The sequence below is a fragment of the Priapulus caudatus genome, unplaced genomic scaffold (assembly GCF_000485595.1).
Source record: "Priapulus caudatus unplaced genomic scaffold, Priapulus_caudatus-5.0.1 Scaffold497, whole genome shotgun sequence".
Lineage (NCBI taxonomy): Eukaryota > Metazoa > Priapulida > Priapulimorpha > Priapulimorphida > Priapulidae > Priapulus > Priapulus caudatus.
In genome coordinates, this window is record NW_014577558.1 from 8,795 (window position 1) to 27,800 (window position 19,006).

A 19,006-nucleotide genomic window follows, 5' to 3' on the forward strand; every position below is an offset into this window, starting at 1 on the left:
ACGGGAAAGTGGGGTACAAGTTAGGTCGTGCGAGATGGTATGGCGAAGGGGAGTGGGAGGTGGGAGGCGAGGGGGAGGGAGGTCGAAGGCGAGGGGGAGGGAGAGTGGGAGGTAAGGGGTGGAAGTGAGAGGCGAAGGGGAGTGAAGTGGGAGGCGAGGGGGAGGGAGGTGAGAGGCAGGAGGGAGGGAGGTGGGAGAGAAGGACCCCCCCGCCCCCTTCTAATTGTATCCCTCGCGACGAAGTCAGCGGGGATACTATGGTTTCATGTCTCCCCAGCCGCCGCCGCCGCTCGGTCCGCCGCAGAGAATTTCCCTTCCGCGCTATAACTCGGCCCCTAATTGACCTAGCGCTACTTCGTATACTTACACATCTTGGGGAGAACACGGGGGATACATGTAGTTGGCGACAACTGTCCTTTCTAGTTAAACTTGGAGGGCCATGCTCATATGTTGAAATCTTTTATGTCAACGTCAATGTCATTCATTAACTTGTATTTGAATTGTTATTATTGTTCTTGTTATTAGAATTAGCCCATAGAGATTAGGTGGGTGCGGAAGTGTAGCTGATATATTTCTTCGAATTGGCTACGAAAGTCAAACAAGAATAAAGAAGACTTATGTATAAGACGTCTTGCTATGCACAAATGAATTTATCAGCAGAACACCAGACACCAGATGGGCCCTGTCGCACTGCGGCACTTGTTGATGCTTGCAGTGTCATATGTTGCAGATTCTCATGCAGCTTTGCATTCTTGTGTATGTTTGTTCAGAGCATCTGAAAGAAAAGTTGGACGACTATGTTAAGACGCTGGGAAAAGTACGCTTGATACGTAACGTTAAAAGAGAAGGCCTGATTGGCTCCCGCACAATCGGCGCCAAGAATGCCGTCGGGGATGTCGTTGTGTTTCTAGATGCTCACTGCGAAGTCAATTTCAACTGGCTTCCTCCTTTGCTAAACAGAATCAATGATGACAGGTAGGTACCATATATATTTATATATATATAAATATACCATGCCTTTAACTTTTAAGTACCTTTGGCACTCACTTATTCAATCCTGCCACCCCTCATTCATGGTTTTATTTAGGGGGAAACACTGATGATATATATGTGTGTGTGTGCGTGTGTGCGTGTGTGCGTGCGTGCGTGCGTGCGTGCGTGCGTGCGTGCGTGCGTGTCTGTGGTCAAGAGGAGATGTCGTATTACCTATTTGTTCGTACTTGGTGCCAGCCTCAATTCTTAGTAGTGTAGCACAGTCTTTCATATAGGGGTGACATTTTTCTAGCCTAAACCTAGCATTAGACATCTCATTGGGGCTGAAACGATGACTACTGACTGCTACTAAACACAATGAACAGTGCAGACTGCAGAGTTAAAATATTGATGGCCATGCTTATTAAAGGGAGATTCCCTCGAACTTTCCACGTAAATTTGTGTAACAAACCACTGTAAAAACGTCAGTAAATAACTCACTACACTTTAACTGAACGTTAGCTTTGAAAACTGTAAAAATATGTATCAAGCCTGTATTTTCTCATCGAAGAAACAACTCGAAAAACGCTTTTCGCCGCGGTTTTACTTTAGTTGGCGCCATATTGTTTATATTTGAGCAACCATCACTTCAATCGAGTCAATGTAGCCACTTTCAGATATAACTTAATATAAATCATTTTATGAAATCAAACTTTGTAGTCTAGACAGAGAGGCGCCTTGACTGTTTATGTTATTAATTTCAGAATTTTTACCGTAACCGTTTTTGAGATAGAACATGCTAAAAACCCAACAAAACGTAATCCGAACTAACAGCGACCTGACAGGACGCTCGACTCACTCTCAGAATACTATAATCACCCAGCAACAAAAACGTTGCCCTCTTCCTATCAGCTAGCCATGTACGTGACCAGAAAAATCATTGGGTCATAACATGCCAGTGTGTATAATTTTACATAGCATGGTTCATACATACATAACACGGCAAGTGTGCGGAGCGGAACAATCGCTACATAGCGGCAACGGTAAACGCGTTTGAAACATTCGACCCGAACGTTTCACTTTGTAGTCTAAAAACTTTGAATGAATGTATTCCTGATTTTTTTTTTAATTAGCACACACTATATATAGGCAAGTACAAGCGTGCAATGTTAAAATAATTCATTTTTGCCTGATTTTATGCTTGCCGCCTGAAAGTTTGAGGGAATCTCTCTTTAATTTTATCATAATTTATTGGTTATGGAAATCGCAAAACCTCTAATCTATAGTATCAGTATTACATAATGCAGAATAATAATTACACTTATGTTACTGGGGGTTTACTGGGTTTTCTTGTCAAATTTTGGCATCATTAAAACGAAAACTATATGCCAGGGACTTGCATTAGAACTCATGATCGTGCATGATGTACTCACTTAGACTATATATAATGGCATGAATATGTAATGGACAGTCTTCTAGGCCCCAAAGAATGTGATATAATAATTTTGTGAAGAATAAGTCAGTATTAAATAACTTTATTATTAGTTATTGTGTTACTTCTGTTATTTGCTTTTTGATGAAATCAAAATTCATACAAGATCCCAGACTTTCCTTATCTTCGTTCCTGCCTCCTCTGGCGCTAGCGTAGAAGCCAAAAACCTGTGCGAAGATGTCTCTTTATTGGTGATTTCGCTGAAATTACTGTCTACAAATGGCAAGTACTGTAAAACTAAAAGAGTGTAATTTTTATTAGCTCACCTTGACATCGTCAAGCTGAGCTATTGCCATGGGTCGTCGTCCGTCGTACGTCCGTCCGTCCGTCCGTCCGTCCGTCCGTCAACATTTCGCTTCGGTCAACGATAACTCAGGAACCGTTTGGCCCACATGTTTGAAATCGGGTATAGTTGTTACTGCTATGCTCCCATATTAAACGTCCTATTTTGAGTACTTTCGAGCCACGGCAATTTTTTGGCAAAAATGGGAATTGCCATTAGTGAGGATTTTGCTCATTTTTGGTATGTGAATGAATAAGGGCTAGGGGTTTTGATATTTAAAAAAAATTATGCAAATTAGGTAGGGTTTGGCAATTATATAGCATATTATATAGACACAAACAGTCTGTGGTGTCACACTCGTCTGGTTCGTTTTACAAGATTTCATTGACAATATCTTTAATGCAAAATTGGTATTTCCTCTCCACCCTGCCGATAAAACGTCTAAATTAGAGTAAAGATTTACAAAACATGTTGGAACGCAGCATAACCTATTTATTTCAAACGCCATCGCTACAAAGCGGGTATAGCGCCATCTACGGTCACAAATTGTGATTCAATTTGGTTTATAAATTATTATTGCGATATACAGATGGCAATCGTTTCTATAATGTACGTCGATGGTTGCTCAATTAAAACTGACTTCTTCTTACTCACTCATTTGTGTCCTTTTTTGTGGTGAGCTACAGTGTCATTGACACTTTCATTGATGCCAAAATCTGGTAAGGGTAAATTAAGCTGGTGGAATAGTACAGGGTAAAAATGTGTAACAATCCCACATTATATGTACTCCTAGTAATAAACATTTGTGGTAATCGGGAATTGTTTTGCAGGACTATAATTGCCGTGCCTATAGTGGATGGTATAGACATGGATGATTTCCATTACCGACCAACATACTCGGCAGGCACTCACTTCATTGGAATATTCGAGTGGGGATTCCTGTACAAGGAAATGCAGCTTCCGGAGAAAATACGAAAGCAAAGAGCTCATGATAGTATGCCATACAAGTAGGTTATGTTTCCTATGAAAATGTTCATAGGTTTGTTTTTGTGTGTAACCAATAACCAAAAGCTTAGGTTACTCAAGTTTAATGTTACCGCTGCATGGCAACACCTTGAGTGAAACTACATCTAGTATAACCGGGCAGTTTTACATTATAGCATATCAAATCATTATTAATATTATTAGCTAGCTCATAAAATGGATTTCTATTAGTGTGATATTATACCTGTTCTGTTTATATTAATTCAGTATCAGCTTTTCCACATAGTTTGCTGTAAATATCTATAGCGTATTCTTATAGTTATAATTACTTCATTATGTTTCAGAGCTCCGACTCATGCTGGTGGTTTATTGGCCATAGATAGAAAGTATTTCCTAGAAGTTGGAGGCTATGACCCAGGAATGATGGTGTGGGGTGGCGAGAACTTTGAATTGTCTTTCAAGGTAATTTTCGTTTCTGTTGTGTAGGAAAAAAACATTGGTTAGCAACTAGTGTAGCCGGTGGTGTGGTGTGAAATGTCAATTTTTGAGTCAATCTGACAAATGCATGGAAGAAAATAACTCTTGTTTTATTTATTCATTATAGCATTAATTTGCAGCCTACACCACTGTTTTAATTGAAGGATATCCTACCTTAATTTATCTATATTTTACAGTTGTTAAATTGAGAATGCAAAGGCAAAACATTCCTATACCTATTTGCTCTGCATTTTGACCTGCCTAATATTCGTACTACAATCTATTAGGCTACAAAATTGCTATACAGGCTGCTAAATGTTTGCTAGTTCCACACTGAGAAAATTCAAAATCTTGTGCCCTCACTTATAGAGCTTGTGTAGATTTTCCATAACACTATTTAGCCATGTGAACCTAAAACGCTGAGATGTTTCCTTTATTGTCTGTTTTTACTGCACAGGTGTGGATGTGTGGAGGAAGTGTTGAATGGGTACCCTGTTCACGTGTTGGTCATGTATACAGACACTTCATGCCTTACGGCTTTGGAGAGTACGCCAGCAAAGGCCCGATCATAGATCTGGTAAATCTACATAATTTTTAACCAAGAATATTGGTTTTTGATGACTATAGTTGAACATGCTTGATTTTGTTACCATAATTTTCCATGTATCTCTGGAAGAGTGAACAAACTGTTATTGATCTATATTCTTCGAAATTTATGCATTGCTTATAAGCATCAAAACAGTAGATTCAGCAGGAGTGTGTAATGGTAACATCCCAGTTGGCCTACTCCCATTTCCCCTACTTCCTATTTCGCCTACTCCCATTTCGTGTACTCTCAGAATGGGCAATATTCCCATTTCGCCTACTCCCATTTCGTCTACTCTCAGAATGGGCAATATTCCCATTTCGCCTACTCCCATTTCGTCTACTCTCAGAATGGGTAATGTAGTGCCATTTCGTCGTAGTATTGATATTACAACAAATACCAGGAGAAATTAGTGTGGATACCACTCCGTCTGGTCTATGTATGCTAATCAAAACCATATATTACATTTATAAATGATTATTTAGTGGACAAACTGATGGTAGACAAAATAGGAATGGGGTGGATTTTTAGTGTGGACGAATTGGGAGTAGGCAAAATGGGTGTAGACCAACTGGGAGTTTTGCTATAGTCGAAATGGGAATTCTGCCCTAGGCAAAATGGGAGTAAGCCAACCAGGCATAAACCTGTATAATATCGACTAAATCTATGTATTTTATATACTATTATATAATATATTATAATATACTAATACTACTAATAATGATATAATATATATAATATAATGTATATAATATACTATATTATATATTATAATATATGAGTCTATATTATACAGTCCTGGATGCAGTTGAGTTCATTTTCATAATCGTAGCATTTTCTGTACAGAATTATAAGCGAGTTGTTGAGGTTTGGATGGAGGACGAGTACAAAGAGGCGTTCTACGCCCGCTTGCCCTACGTCCGGAAACTCGATGAAGGCGACATCAGCGAACAGCTGAAATTCAAGCAGCAGTACAACTGCAAGAGCTTCAAGTGGTTCATGGAGAACGTTGCGTCTATGGTGCTCGATCGATTCCCGTTGCAGCCGCCCAACAAAGTCTGGGGAGAGGTGTGACATTTTGAGAGAAAAAAGCATGCTTTATCCTGTGTGGATTTATGCAGTTTAGACGGTTTACAGGATTTTTTCATTTTCCGTGTCGTGGTGCTCCGTCTACAGGTTGTAGATCGAGAATTTTCCACAACTTGATAAAATTATTATTGCAGTGACTTAAGCGCACATTGGCACCTCAGTTAATTCTCGCCACAATATCAATCAATGTGGCAATAAATAAAATTTAAACTCACCAGACATTAATAACACCATTTCAAATTTTATGTGGAATCAAAGCTTGATTTTTTGTGTGTGAAATTTTTGTTTGATGATGCATTCTAGAGATTTGTATGCTGTAATGATAATTATCGTCAAGTGTCATGACAGCAAAAAATGTGTTTTCTCTGACCAGTTTCGCAACGTGGGTGGTCAAAACGTGTGCTGGGACACCCAGAGTGCACCAATTGGACAGGCAATAGGTATCAGTGCATGCCATGGCTTTGGAGGTAACCAGGTAATATCGCTAACCATGCCTAATACTGTCTAATAAGATCGGTGCACTCCATGCAATCGGGGTATTTTGAGAAACACTATTTCACTTGGCTTTACCTAACACTGAAAGGTACATGCGTTTATCCCTAATCGTGCTATTCTCACCTACCGTGGATTTTTTTGCAGAGGTACCGGCTGAATACTGCTGGGCAGATAACGACAGGAGAACGGTGCATCAGTGCACAAGGCACCTCATTGATGTATAAGGTCTGTCCTGATGGCAAGGTGGATGACCAATGGAAATATGACGATGTAAGCCAGTGACCACATAACAGATAACACACATAACACATAACACACCCACATAACACATAACTCTCTATTAATACATTCTCTTCACCATTCTTATTCATGTTCATATTCTTATTCTTATAATTACATTCTCTTGCAGTAGCTTGTCATTTTTGCCATACGTATGTTATCCTGTAACATTGTCTCTTGTTTCAAGTCAAAACAAGTTGAGGTACTTTTTATTAGAATGTGTTCTAACATTGGCTAAATTTAGAGATCGCAATAAGAATTTTTCTAAATGGCAACCACATGTGAAACCACTAATTTTTATACAGTTAAAATTAAATGCAAAAATCACCAATTTATGTGTAATACAGTTATTTATTGAATGTACTTGTCGTCTCATCCCCTTTAGGCAACAAAACAAATCTCACACACGCGTTACAACAAATGTGTTGAGGCTAAAGGAAATACTCTTGTGTTGGCACCATGCAAACAGCAGAGCACATTTCAGCAGTGGAAGATCACTCCAAAATGAAGGTAATGTAGAATGGTATATTATCAAGAGCTAATAATACCTAGAGTGTACAACGGAAAAACGGGAAAATAGTGCTATTTCACGACAACATTATTCTACTTTGCCTGCAACCGCTTGTCAATACGATACTCCTAGGCAGAGATATCGGCTCCTAAACCTCCCCTCCCACATGCCAAACGCCGCCTCGAATCCACTTCTGTCCGCATCCTTCACGCGTCTAAGCATTTCGGCTATCGGTTTCCGTCACCGCTTGGAGCGCTGATAATTGATGTCACATGCCCAAATTTTGTACTCTTACTAGCTGCGTTGTAGAGACTTAATTAAAAAAACATTGCCGGCTCCATCATGACGGGCATTAGCCGTGCTAGGAAAGATAATGGGAGATAAAGGCATAGGCGATGCCCCCGAAAGTCACCTCCACCCTGCACCTGCACCCGAAAATCATTCATAAAATTATGGCGGAAAAACCGAACTCTCACGAAGCAACCTTAGAGGCGTTTAGGTTACGGAATAAGCTGGATGCCAGGCCGTGTGAGACATGTGGGAGGGGAGGTTTAGGAGCCAATATCTCAGCCTAGGAGTATTGTATTGACAAGCGGTTGGTCTTGTTTTAGAGAGCAAAGAATTCTGCTTAATGCAATACCATAAAATTATTCTAGACTCGCAGGCAAAGTAGAATAATCATGTCGTGAAATAGCACTATTTTCCCGTTTTTCCGTTGTACACTCTAGGTATTATTAGCTCTTGATATTATTTAATTGTGAACAGTTTGCTTTAGTATATATTTAATGTGTAGAGAGAAATCTTTTATTGCATAGTACTACAAAGTGTGTAATTAATCGGCCATCATGCATATGTAACCGGTTGGGAATCGGGTATGCTTGCCGTCGATAGGTGGCAGCACGTGATTGTCGCGTGCGGGAATGAGCTCCCGGATTCGCGCGCAAAGCTCACTTCGGCTGTAGGAGACAAGGGGAATGGCGCTGTGTAAAATCGGGATCAGGAGTGGAAGGACGTGGATTCGGACACCGCTCTTGTCTTCGCTCTCACGTTTTCTTCGCAATAAAGAAACCTCGTACACTGTAGTTGTGGGTTCAGTGGTTTGTTTGCGCAGCATCCTATTGCCAGCGCACACGGCCTGTACGCTCACCACATTTAGAACGGCCATGCACCACCAACCACCGAATCAAGAAATAGCTCTCAATCTGTCAATCCTTACAGCTTTAATATTTATGTGAAGTTGAGTGTAAGGTGTAACCACCTTCTATACTAGCTTTCTGTCATTTATTGTTCGAGCAATATGATACGAAATGTGGTGAGTGTACAGGGTGCGCGCGCTGGCAATAGGATGCTGTGCAAACAAACCACTGAACCCACATCTACAGTGTACGAGGTTTCTTTATTGTGAAAGAAAACGTGAGAGCGAAGACAAGAGCGGTGTCCGAGTCCACGTCCTTCCACTCCTGATCCCGATTTTACACAGCGCCGTTCCCCTTGTCTCCTACAGCCGAAGTGAGCTTTGCGCGCGAATCCGGGAGCTCATTCCCGCACGTGGCAATCACGTGCTGCCACCTATCGACGGCAAGCATACCCGATTCCCAACCGGTTACACATAGATGAAATATTTGTATATATTCACATTGTAAGGTGGAGTAATCCTAAAGTAAAAAGACTAATTATCGTTCTAGTATCCAGGCATAGCACATCGCAGGATTGTACATGGACAAGATCCGGCCAATAACGACACTGAAAAGACATTCCTAAAGAATATAAGACGTGTAGTAATTGCTCAAGGTGGAGCATATTAGGCTAGCGTTGCAACACAGTTCTTATTTGCCATAACCTCTCTGACCAGTCAAGATCCTTTTGGTGGAAGTTCAAATACCCTTAAACAAGTGTTTAGTGGTCAGTTGTGCAAATCGTTCATGTCTGTAATTGTACTCTTGTGTACATCATATAAGCAAATTCTGCCTGCCTTCTGGTCCACCCTTGAAAAGGGGCTAGGTCTTGTAACATTAAACAAGAAATCTTTAAATGTGGGCCTGCTAACTTATTACTATGTAATGTGTTTCACATCTGAACTGTAGCCAGTCGGAAGTTTTCAAGTGAATTTGACTTTGATGAAACCAATAGTTACATTAGGTGACGTTTCTAATGAAGGTGCTTTCCTAAAATTGAAGCTACTGAAAGGAAAATGGAAAAAGAGTTAATGCCACAACTTTGTTAACGTCACCAACATAGTATTGAAAGTATTTTTATCGTTCGTTTTCAAAGAAAATGAGCATTTAATATAGATATTATTACACCTAATGAACTGTTTAAGTACAAAAATGCAAATAAAGTACTTAAGCTAAATATAAACACAGCTTTATGCATATCAACACTGCACCGTCGCCCAAAACTACCACTGTGTGAATGTGAATTTTGTGGTGTTTGTAAGTTATATATAGTCAAGTACTGTTACATATATGCATTTTCAGATTGCAAATACTTTTCCAAAGAATAACGTGGGTCATTCATCGGTTATATCTAATGAAGTCTAACATATAATAAGACGTGAACGGTTGCCCATTTATTATAGAAGTGATCGTATTGTGGCAACGTTACAAACGACTTTGTCGTACTTTCCTGAAGGAGTAAAAACTACTAAATTATAGGCCTACAATTGAGACAAATGTGAACGTGTCAACCTTTGAAAGTCTAGGATATGGTAGAAGTTTGAGAGCTCGAGAGTTCTGTATATTTATTGCCATTACTTAATTGTGATATCTTATTGTCATGACTCGTGCACATTTTATTTTTTCTTGCAACGTTTTGCGTGACAGACAGATAATCCACTCATTGTTGGTTACCAACATACAAAATTCTTCATTTTTCCTCAAAACTATTCTTACTATTGCGTTGATAAACGTCATTACACGATAGCCGGTGTAAAATACAAATTGAGTGGAATAGTGTATATAGTTTGATCTTCATCTATTTGAGCTAAGAAAGCAATAACCATGGGCTTGTACCTATTGCGCCGAACTATGTCTTATATGTGGCAAAATATCTGTTGCACCAATAACATAAGGGTTTGTCATAGTTATGCATGGCTTTAAATTGGCTGTCTATCTTGCATAAGATTACCTACCTTTATGCATTTAGTTATTGTGTTTAATTAATCTCACAGTACACCTGGGGTGAACAAACTATAGAATCTCGGATGCTGTAATGTGTACATTAAAAACTGCAGATGCAAGCAATAAGTTTTATTCTAGTTGAAATGAGGGACTGACAGACTGTTGGGATTTGGGTTTACTGTAATGTATAAATGTATATTCGTCCACGTGTCCTTAACGTGATTTAGCATGGCTATTTGTGCGGCGTTTTGTGAAAAGGCCAGATAGGGTGACGGCGGGCCCTAACTTCCATACGATGTTCATTCGTGCGTGCGGTATTACCTCCACAGTTTGGTAGGAAAGTGGGCAGAAGGTTTTCGGCTTGATTCTAAATGATGTGATATGGCGAATAAAGATGTATTATTTGTTAGTAGGCCCTGTGCCATCATTGACATGTTGACAAGAGCCCTATACCATATTCAGCTCTATCACATGGTCGTAATAGGCCTTTGATTTTAGGTACTTGCGCATTTCGTGTAGTAAATGACGTCATGATCTGATATATGCATTCCTGTACTGTGCGTGTAAGTTTAGAATTTTTCAGGGAATGGTTGTAAATATTCGTGTAGGTCTTTTTTTTTACAAAACAATAATGTGTATATTTTGGTAATTGTGAAGGGACCTAATTATGCGTGTATGTGTGCAGCTAAGCGTGCAGGTTTCTATGTAACTGGGAGATTACGTATTAATAAATAATAACGGTTTAGTTCTGCTACAGTTTTAGTTTGTTTGTTTTTTGCCCAACACCTGTGTTTGTTTGTATTTAGTTATATTTATATATATATATATTATATATATATAATATATATATTATACGCGCGCACGCCTCTATTGCTGGACATTCTTAGCAGCGGATTATTCCGCGCCGAAGCGCGCCCCGCCAACGCCGCCAGGGGCCGGCCTCTAAATTACGGATACCGCTGCCACCATTCCATCAGCCTTCAACGGTTTTAAATATATTAAGGCAAGCAGCAAGCTCGGGCTGAGTGAGCATTTTAGCGATTCGGACGAACGGGATTTGAGCTAGCCATGTTAGTGACAATTTGCCTTAATGCTCGTATAAGTTTTTTGGCGACTCGAGAGCCTTGCGTTTCCTGTCCAAAACACAGTTTTAGTATTTTTGTCACATCACATGTAATCAGTTGTACATTAGTGTGAGTGGCGGGGGCGATAGATGGCGTAACGACTGCGATATGCGTGCCGATTTCGTTTCGACTTTTCTCGAGACCGGATCGGTTACGTTATGAAAAAGGGAGGGATTGTAGTGTTTAACCCTGATGGTCAGACTCAAACGTAAACTACGATTCGACGAACGTGATAACAGAAGTATTGCGTTATACACCGTGAGGGAAATGGGCATGAGCTGTGAGTAGAGCAGCATGGCTGAACTGAGTTTAGGGGGGGCTTTTGCAATTTTATTCGTGCATGCATTCCGATCGCACTCGACCATTCTAAATCTGTCTCTTCTATTTTTCACAGTTACTTGAAAGTTTGATTACCCATAATCATACATCACTATATGTTTGAAAGCTCTCATTATCATATGGTACATTCTAACAATAACTTATTTATAATGGGTCTATTTACTATTGTAACGGGCGGGTTCTATATTATAATGCCTACCCTATCCCCATCATTTCACAATTGAAAATTATATGTGCAGATTCAATGTAGATGTCACAAAATCGATGAACCATTTTAGCCCCCCCCAATACATATGTTCAGTTAGTAAAATTTTAGCGGTTTATCATGATAATAAGCGATGGACATTTTAGGCTTGTCAATGATGTTTTAGCCTGCATTTCGATGCTGCTGCCTAATAATTGGTAAATTTCGTGGTTACATACATTGTTATGGTATGGTATTAGGTCACGAGTACATTTTAAACTACGTGCTTACCATAACAGATGCGAAGAAACTTTCTAGGCTATATCTAGGACACAGGTCCACTCTGAAGCAGCTTCAATAATTAATGCTAACTAAATACGAATATATTTATACGAATGTTAATGTTTTGTAGTATAGGCCTTTACTCTCTTTCAAGAGGATTGCGAGTGCAAAAGGTAATTATAGGACTCAGGACTTAGCTTCCCACCTCGATTAGCCAGTGAGTGACTAGCTAAAGCGAGAGCGTGCGAGAGAGTGCCATCTATGGGTATAGGCGGCGGGAGCAGGCGGCGCACTGCTTATCCAAACTCCCGTACGAGCCTCGACATGCCCAACGTTGGAAAAACGTTGCAGCGTATGGTGGCGGAAGAGCGCCGGTAGGTGTGTTCCTGATTCTGCAGCGTTTCCATTACTAGGCAAGTGTTCCTGCGAATGTCAGAATTTTCGACAGTCTTTCTTTGTGATTCGCGTGAAAGCTCGGTTACGACAGGAATTACTCCGCATTTACAGTTTTTATAAACAAGGTGAACACTGTTCACGTCCAAATGTCTACCCTCTGTGTCCCCCCACTTAAATTGCGGACTGTTTCGCTGGCAGTATGCGATCGTGGCCCGCCAATTATTACGCGCACGGATGCAAAGCTGAGCGCTTGCATACTGTGTTTAGGACAGTTCCGCGCCGGTCGCGTGCGGCCTACTGGCCGCGGAACTGCGCGAAAAGATCTGCGTTAGCCGGCTTCGGCTATCAATCTCTTTCGCAACGCTTATCTAGCTATTCCGTCTCATCTGGATAGCAGTTTATATATTTGTATTTGATTCATTCCTGGAGCCCTATACTATATCGATATTCATATAAATTCTTCCAGTCCTACTACATATTAGTCATAATTAATGGTGATATAATAATCGTATTGAGTGTAAACGTGGTACGCGGATGACGTTTTTATGAACGTAAAGTGACGTCATTATTTCCTCTTCAATGATTGTGGAGGGGGGGAAACGGGGGGGTACATTCCCACGTTTCCCAGCAAAAAACAGACCCATATCCAGTCCAGTTAAAATAAAATCCTAATTCCAGTTCCAGAAAATTATGAGACAAGGTTTCAGGAAATTCGAGTAGTTTAGGTTTAAACAAACACTACATAAATACTAATATTTAGCTTATATAATTTATCTGGCATAATTAATAAAAAAATGTTAAAAAAAATATTTAAAAAATATGTTACGCAGACAGAAATTGAAATCGCCGACGACATTGACACAATTTATCCCAGATCCCAAGACACAATTTAGAGGGTGATTTCACACGTCACGATGGACTTTATCCCGAATCACGAGAAAATTTATCTGACATTTCCAGTCCCAGGTAATTAAAATGGCCAATCCCGCGTCCCGAAAATACCCGTTCCCCCCCTCATTGTGATGCGGGATCTAAAACTAAGTCAGCATGCATATCTCATCTTTATGTTCACGTGTATTCACCTACCAACCAGGGACGGTTGTATTATAGGGGCCTACTTACAATTATCGACCATGTTTTGGTATTTATATAAAAATAAAAATAATATTCATACAGATATTGTTACAGACGTTACTGTAGCACGAAGGGTCGTTGTCGTATCAGGTACTACATAATATATGTACCCGAGGTAGTTTTGCTCATAGGGTCTGTATCTCCCAGGGTACTGCCGGAACGTACCCTGGGTACGGTTCGGTATACCGGAACGTACCCTGGTCACTATTTAATATGGTTAGGGTTACGGTTACGGTTAGGGTAATAGGGTTAGGGAGTAGGCGTAGGCGACTCCCTAGACTCGTTAGTGGAGTAGGCTAGGTACGGTCCGGTAGTACCCCGGGGGACATAGACCCTCTCAGCGGTAGGTAATATTTTAGGTTGTTTAGTATTATGTTTATATTTTTATGTGAGGTATGTTAAGGGTTAGCGTTAGGGTTAGGGTACACTTTGTGTATACATATATGTACCTCGGGTACATGTATGTAGTACCTGCATGATACGACAACGACCCCTTCAGCGTTAGTGTACTGTGGGTTGGCGGCTTTGAGAGCACAACAAAATGTCGTGTCACTTCATGATGTTAACTACAAGCACAATTACTATTATACACAATTTCACTTACTTGCACGAATATCAGTTTATCCTGCTTGTGCTACCATACTCTTTCTATTTTCACCGTACTGTGTTCTGGTAAATAACTATTGGCAATTTCTGCATGTCACACCCACGCACGCACGCACACACACGCACGTATACACACACGTACATAGGCACACGCGCACACGCACAACGTACATGAACACGAACATATACAGAACACATACGTACACATCAAGAGCGTATATGTATATATATATGTGTGTGTGTGTGTGTGCGTGCGTGCGTGCGTGTGTGTTAACTTGTGCGTGTGCGTGTGCGTGTGCATGTGCGTGTGCGTGTGCGTGCGCGTGTGCGTGCGCGTGTGCTTGTGTGTGTGTGGTTGGATGGGTGGGTGCGTGTGTGTGGGGGGGGGGCGTTTGTATGTAGTTGGAGTGTATAGGAACAAGTAGTGCTATTGATGTTATTACTCGCTGACCAAATATTTTTACACTGTCCCTGTCACTCTTGTCACATATCAGGAAAATATAATATCCGTGTGTCCGTGAGTGTGTGTACATGTGTGTTTGTGCGTGTGTAACACACACACACACACACACACACACACACACACACACACACACACACACACACACACACAAACGCCAGAGAAAGGTTCGCAGAACGCGCGAAATCTTATACGTGTGTTTATTGTTGCATTAGCGCACACAACTGTCATTTTGCCGTTTGTAATAGAACTAGACCCTGAACTGATAATAGTTCGTGAGCTTGCCGTAGATTCGATCCGCCAATTTAGAGTGCCGCATGTGACTTCACTACTCGGCTGAGTGTCATTTACGATTATATACCGTCCATGCATTAGTACATTGATGTCAATTGTTTATACCTGGCCTTATCAACAGACTGTCGCGATGGAGACCGTAGGTTAGCTTACATGTCCGTATGCGACGGTGTTTTACCGCCATTCTTACCCATATAATTATGTGAGCCCAGAGTCACGTAATGAATATCATACCGATTAATTTTCTATTGGGTTGGAACGCTATGACAACCTTAATGTTGGAAAAATCTACGATTGTGTTGACAACGCAGCTGACACTTGAAATGATATCATAACAGACGTCTTCTTGAAGCAGTGCGGTTGTTGCTCTCTGCAGATAATTGAACATGAGGAGATATTCATTCCAGTGCGGCACGTAGTAAATATATTCATCAACTAAGCTCGAGGCGATATCGCAAGTATCTTACTACCTCGTCAACGCAAGCACTGGGAATGGGCGAAGAAATGTTAGAAATCATGTTTCGTTTAGGAAAACACGACAAAAATCTCTTCTTTTTTATAAAATAACTTTAATTGGATTTCTTATAACAACAAAATAAATTATTTTAGTCAGGCATTTTGTCAATCAGCTCTCTATTATACAATAGAGCCGACATCTTTGCAACTCCTTAGAATTAGATGATGCCAAGAACTCTAGCTGAAAATCGCGCTAGGCGAACTCTGTATTCATCTAAGGAAGTGTACCTTATTGAAATAAAAATTTTTTTTTTTTAAATATCTAGACAGGGTTTTAGACAGTATTTAATCATGACTAAATAGTAACAATGGAGTTCTATAATACTATGAGCTAGTTAAATATAGTTGTGACGGTAGGTAAAGTGTGTATGTATGCTGGTTATTCTGCGTAATACTACGTAAAAGTGTGTGCACATATTATACTGTGTCATACTATAGGTAAAATGAGTACACATACTGCCTAAGAACCGCACGGCAAGAAACCATGCACCGGTGAGAATCATTGAGACGAGTTCGTAACTTGTTACTGTTCTAGTAAAATCAATGGAGCGTGTCATCGCCTGCCTATTCATCCTGCTCGTCGCTGCCGACGCTATCATAGAAAACGACGACAGCGGCTTTAAAGCAAAGAGAGTAGCATGCAGCGACATCTGTCTGCTAGGAATTCCGAGCGAAAACTGTCGCTGCTCCTTCCAATTCTTCACGAAGAGAGCCTCGCGTGGAATGAAACGATCGGAGTCGCAACGGCCCGCCAGCTGGTGAGAAGCGAAAGTGTCAGAGTATAAAGTGTAGTAGTGTAAAGTCGAATACGTTATTTGGTTTAGAAGCGTAACGATTTTTGCGCATTTTTGAGAAATAATAGTAATTAGTAGGCCTATAGATTTGTGTTCGTGGTTTTTCTCGTTTACAAAAGACTGAAATATAAATTGATACGCTGATAACGAACAATGTTGCGACCAGTGATTATCAAACAGAAATGTCTGCTTGCCTAGAACCCTTTTCCCCTCTTGCCTCTCCTCTTATCACCAAACACACAGCACTTCATTACCACACTTCCTGGCAAAATGGGCAGACATAACGAACATATTCACCCACTTTTCTCCAGGTTTCCCATCGATTCAAATGACTACCCCGAGCAGAGCAACCCCGCGGCGTGGACCGCCTATGTGCGGGCGCTGGCGTGGCTGGTGAGCGATGCAGACGATGAGTGACGTCACGCATCGACTAAAATGTTTGAAGCGCGCGGGTTCTAAATTTGTCATGGCGACGACGTGTTCGTTCCACCGCAATGCGAAATATTGTTAATCGCTTTCGGTTTATGTAATGATATAGCTGAAGAGATGATAGGAGTTTGAATAAATTTCGTACATATGCTTGGTTTAACCCTATACCATATATTACACGGTGTTTCTTACATACAGCAGGTTGAATAGGTTAAATGTGCAAAGTACGATAGTGATATTAATTAATTGTATATCAAAAAATAAAAGAACGATTTTCACTATGTTTCTGATCAAATTGCTTTGTTACATTCGGCAAATATTTGTGAATATTTGTGACACAACGGATGTGTAGCGATTTAATACATACTCATTATACACAATATAATATAACATTATAATTTCTATATTGTTGAAGCGTGTAGTATATTTATATAACAAATAACAATAATATTTAAGTATATAAGTTTAACGTGCTGTTAATTATATCACTACACATGATACAAGCGGTTAGGTACCTTTAACATTTTTGTTCTTGTTGTGTATGAAATCACCTGCATTCAGGGCACGTGATTTCACAATTCACACTTTACGAATTATGAACAAAAATGACATGATCTCTAATACATGAAATGCCAATCGATCGTATTACAGAACTATTACCACACACACGCACACGCGCACACGCGCACACGCACGCGCACACACGCACGGGCACACGCGCGCACGCGCGCACGCACACGCGCACACACAGTATGGGAGTGGGTTGCGTAACAACATAGACATCTTTGCGCGTCTAGGCGTTTGTTGTTATTGCAACAATCGAGGTGACGACGAGACGCTTGGTGTAGGCTTCTTTGCATTGACACTGTCTGTTGTCTGGAGGCTCAGGGGCTGCATATAAGGCGTTTGAGCGTCTGCTACATAAGCGTCATCGCTTGATAATAGGCCCTCGCTGTGCTACGCTTGGAACGCTTGGACATACAACCAGGATGGACAAACATCAACGCCAGGCGTTGAACTATAATTGGGGTACAACAACGCCAGTGTAACGTTGAATTAAGAGTTACACATCATATACAACCAAAAAAAAACTGATTTCCTATTTTCGATTAAATGTTTTAGGCCTATATCAAACTCTTTAATGTTTTTAAGAATGTTTTTAGCAGTCTGACAATATAGTGTAAACGTACCGTTACGACAAATTTAAGAAAACGATCAAAAATTTATACACAAAGTTTCACGCAAAAGATTTTCCCACAGAAAGACAAACGGTCACAACCATGAACAAAATACCGCGTACATAAAACAAAGAAAAACAGATAAAAATACACATTCCTGATGATGTCACCTTTTCACGTCCAGTTTCGACGGCACGAGATTAAAGCTTTCCACTAATTAATTTGTTTAGGCATTACAGTTCGCAATATATCTTTCACGTCTTGACCGTCTTCTGTCTCTGCTCTGTCAGCCTTGTAACATCTGTTTTGCGCATGTAGTATTACATTAGTAATTGTAGATATCATAGGTTAGGGTTGGCCGTTTAGCATATAGGTTAGAAATACATAGCTCAGACAGGGCTAGACGGAGCTCTACATGTGTGATGCAGATGTGGGGTTGGGAGAGAGATGGGAGTTTGTGCGTGATTGGTTGTGTAGAGTGGAGCTTGTTGGCGATTGGACGAGAGAGTGATATATATAGCGAGAGAGCGATTTGAACAGGAGGCTGGCACGGGGAGCGGAGACTGACGGAGATTGACATAGTGATGGTTGTATAGTTGTAAACAATATATTCTTTTAGTGAACAAATTCTATATTTCTCCTTGATTATTTTACTCTAAATTATTACATACAAACGCTTCTTTACACCCTTGCCTTCTCTGTTCTGCTCCTCTTTCTCTCTCTCTCTCTCTCTTCCTCCCTCTCTCTTGCTCTCTCGTCCGCTCTCCGTTTCCCCTTCAGTTTTCTTGCCAGCAGTGTACTCAGCGACTCCTCCTGTGTCTTCTTCCTTCTCCATCTTCCTTGCGTAGTATGGCCCGTAGATCGACATATAGTGGAGTACCTTATATATTACGTTGCGTCCGCAAAGGAATACCCAGGTTTTTGACTGTCACTGGCAGCAAAATGTAACGCAGAAATCCAAACGTGTGTATTAAACTGAATAA

At 40.6% G+C, this 19,006-nt stretch overlaps 2 protein-coding genes across 2 annotated transcripts in view; both read left to right on the forward strand.

Annotated features, from left to right (window-relative positions):
* LOC106811026 (N-acetylgalactosaminyltransferase 7-like) overlaps window positions 1-11,046 on the forward strand; it is a 13,692-nt gene extending 2,646 nt beyond the window's left edge. Inside the window, exons 3-12 of the mRNA XM_014814543.1 lie at window positions 25-37; window positions 731-975; window positions 3,578-3,754; window positions 4,076-4,193; window positions 4,666-4,785; window positions 5,641-5,862; window positions 6,257-6,358; window positions 6,523-6,648; window positions 7,043-7,167; window positions 8,854-11,046. Coding sequence (XP_014670029.1) covers window positions 25-37; window positions 731-975; window positions 3,578-3,754; window positions 4,076-4,193; window positions 4,666-4,785; window positions 5,641-5,862; window positions 6,257-6,358; window positions 6,523-6,648; window positions 7,043-7,165 — 1,246 coding nt within the window. The 3' untranslated portion in view covers window positions 7,166-7,167; window positions 8,854-11,046. The remainder of the gene's footprint in view (window positions 1-24; window positions 38-730; window positions 976-3,577; window positions 3,755-4,075; window positions 4,194-4,665; window positions 4,786-5,640; window positions 5,863-6,256; window positions 6,359-6,522; window positions 6,649-7,042; window positions 7,168-8,853) is intronic.
* A 5,115-nt stretch (window positions 11,047-16,161) lies between these two features.
* Window positions 16,162-17,211, forward strand: LOC106811030. The gene is made up of 2 exons (XM_014814547.1): window positions 16,162-16,380; window positions 16,728-17,211. The coding sequence occupies exons 1-2, from the start codon at window positions 16,166-16,168 to the stop codon at window positions 16,831-16,833; spliced, it is 321 nt and encodes a 106-aa protein (XP_014670033.1). The 5' UTR covers window positions 16,162-16,165; the 3' UTR covers window positions 16,834-17,211.
* The last annotated feature ends 1,795 nt before the right edge of the window (window positions 17,212-19,006 follow it).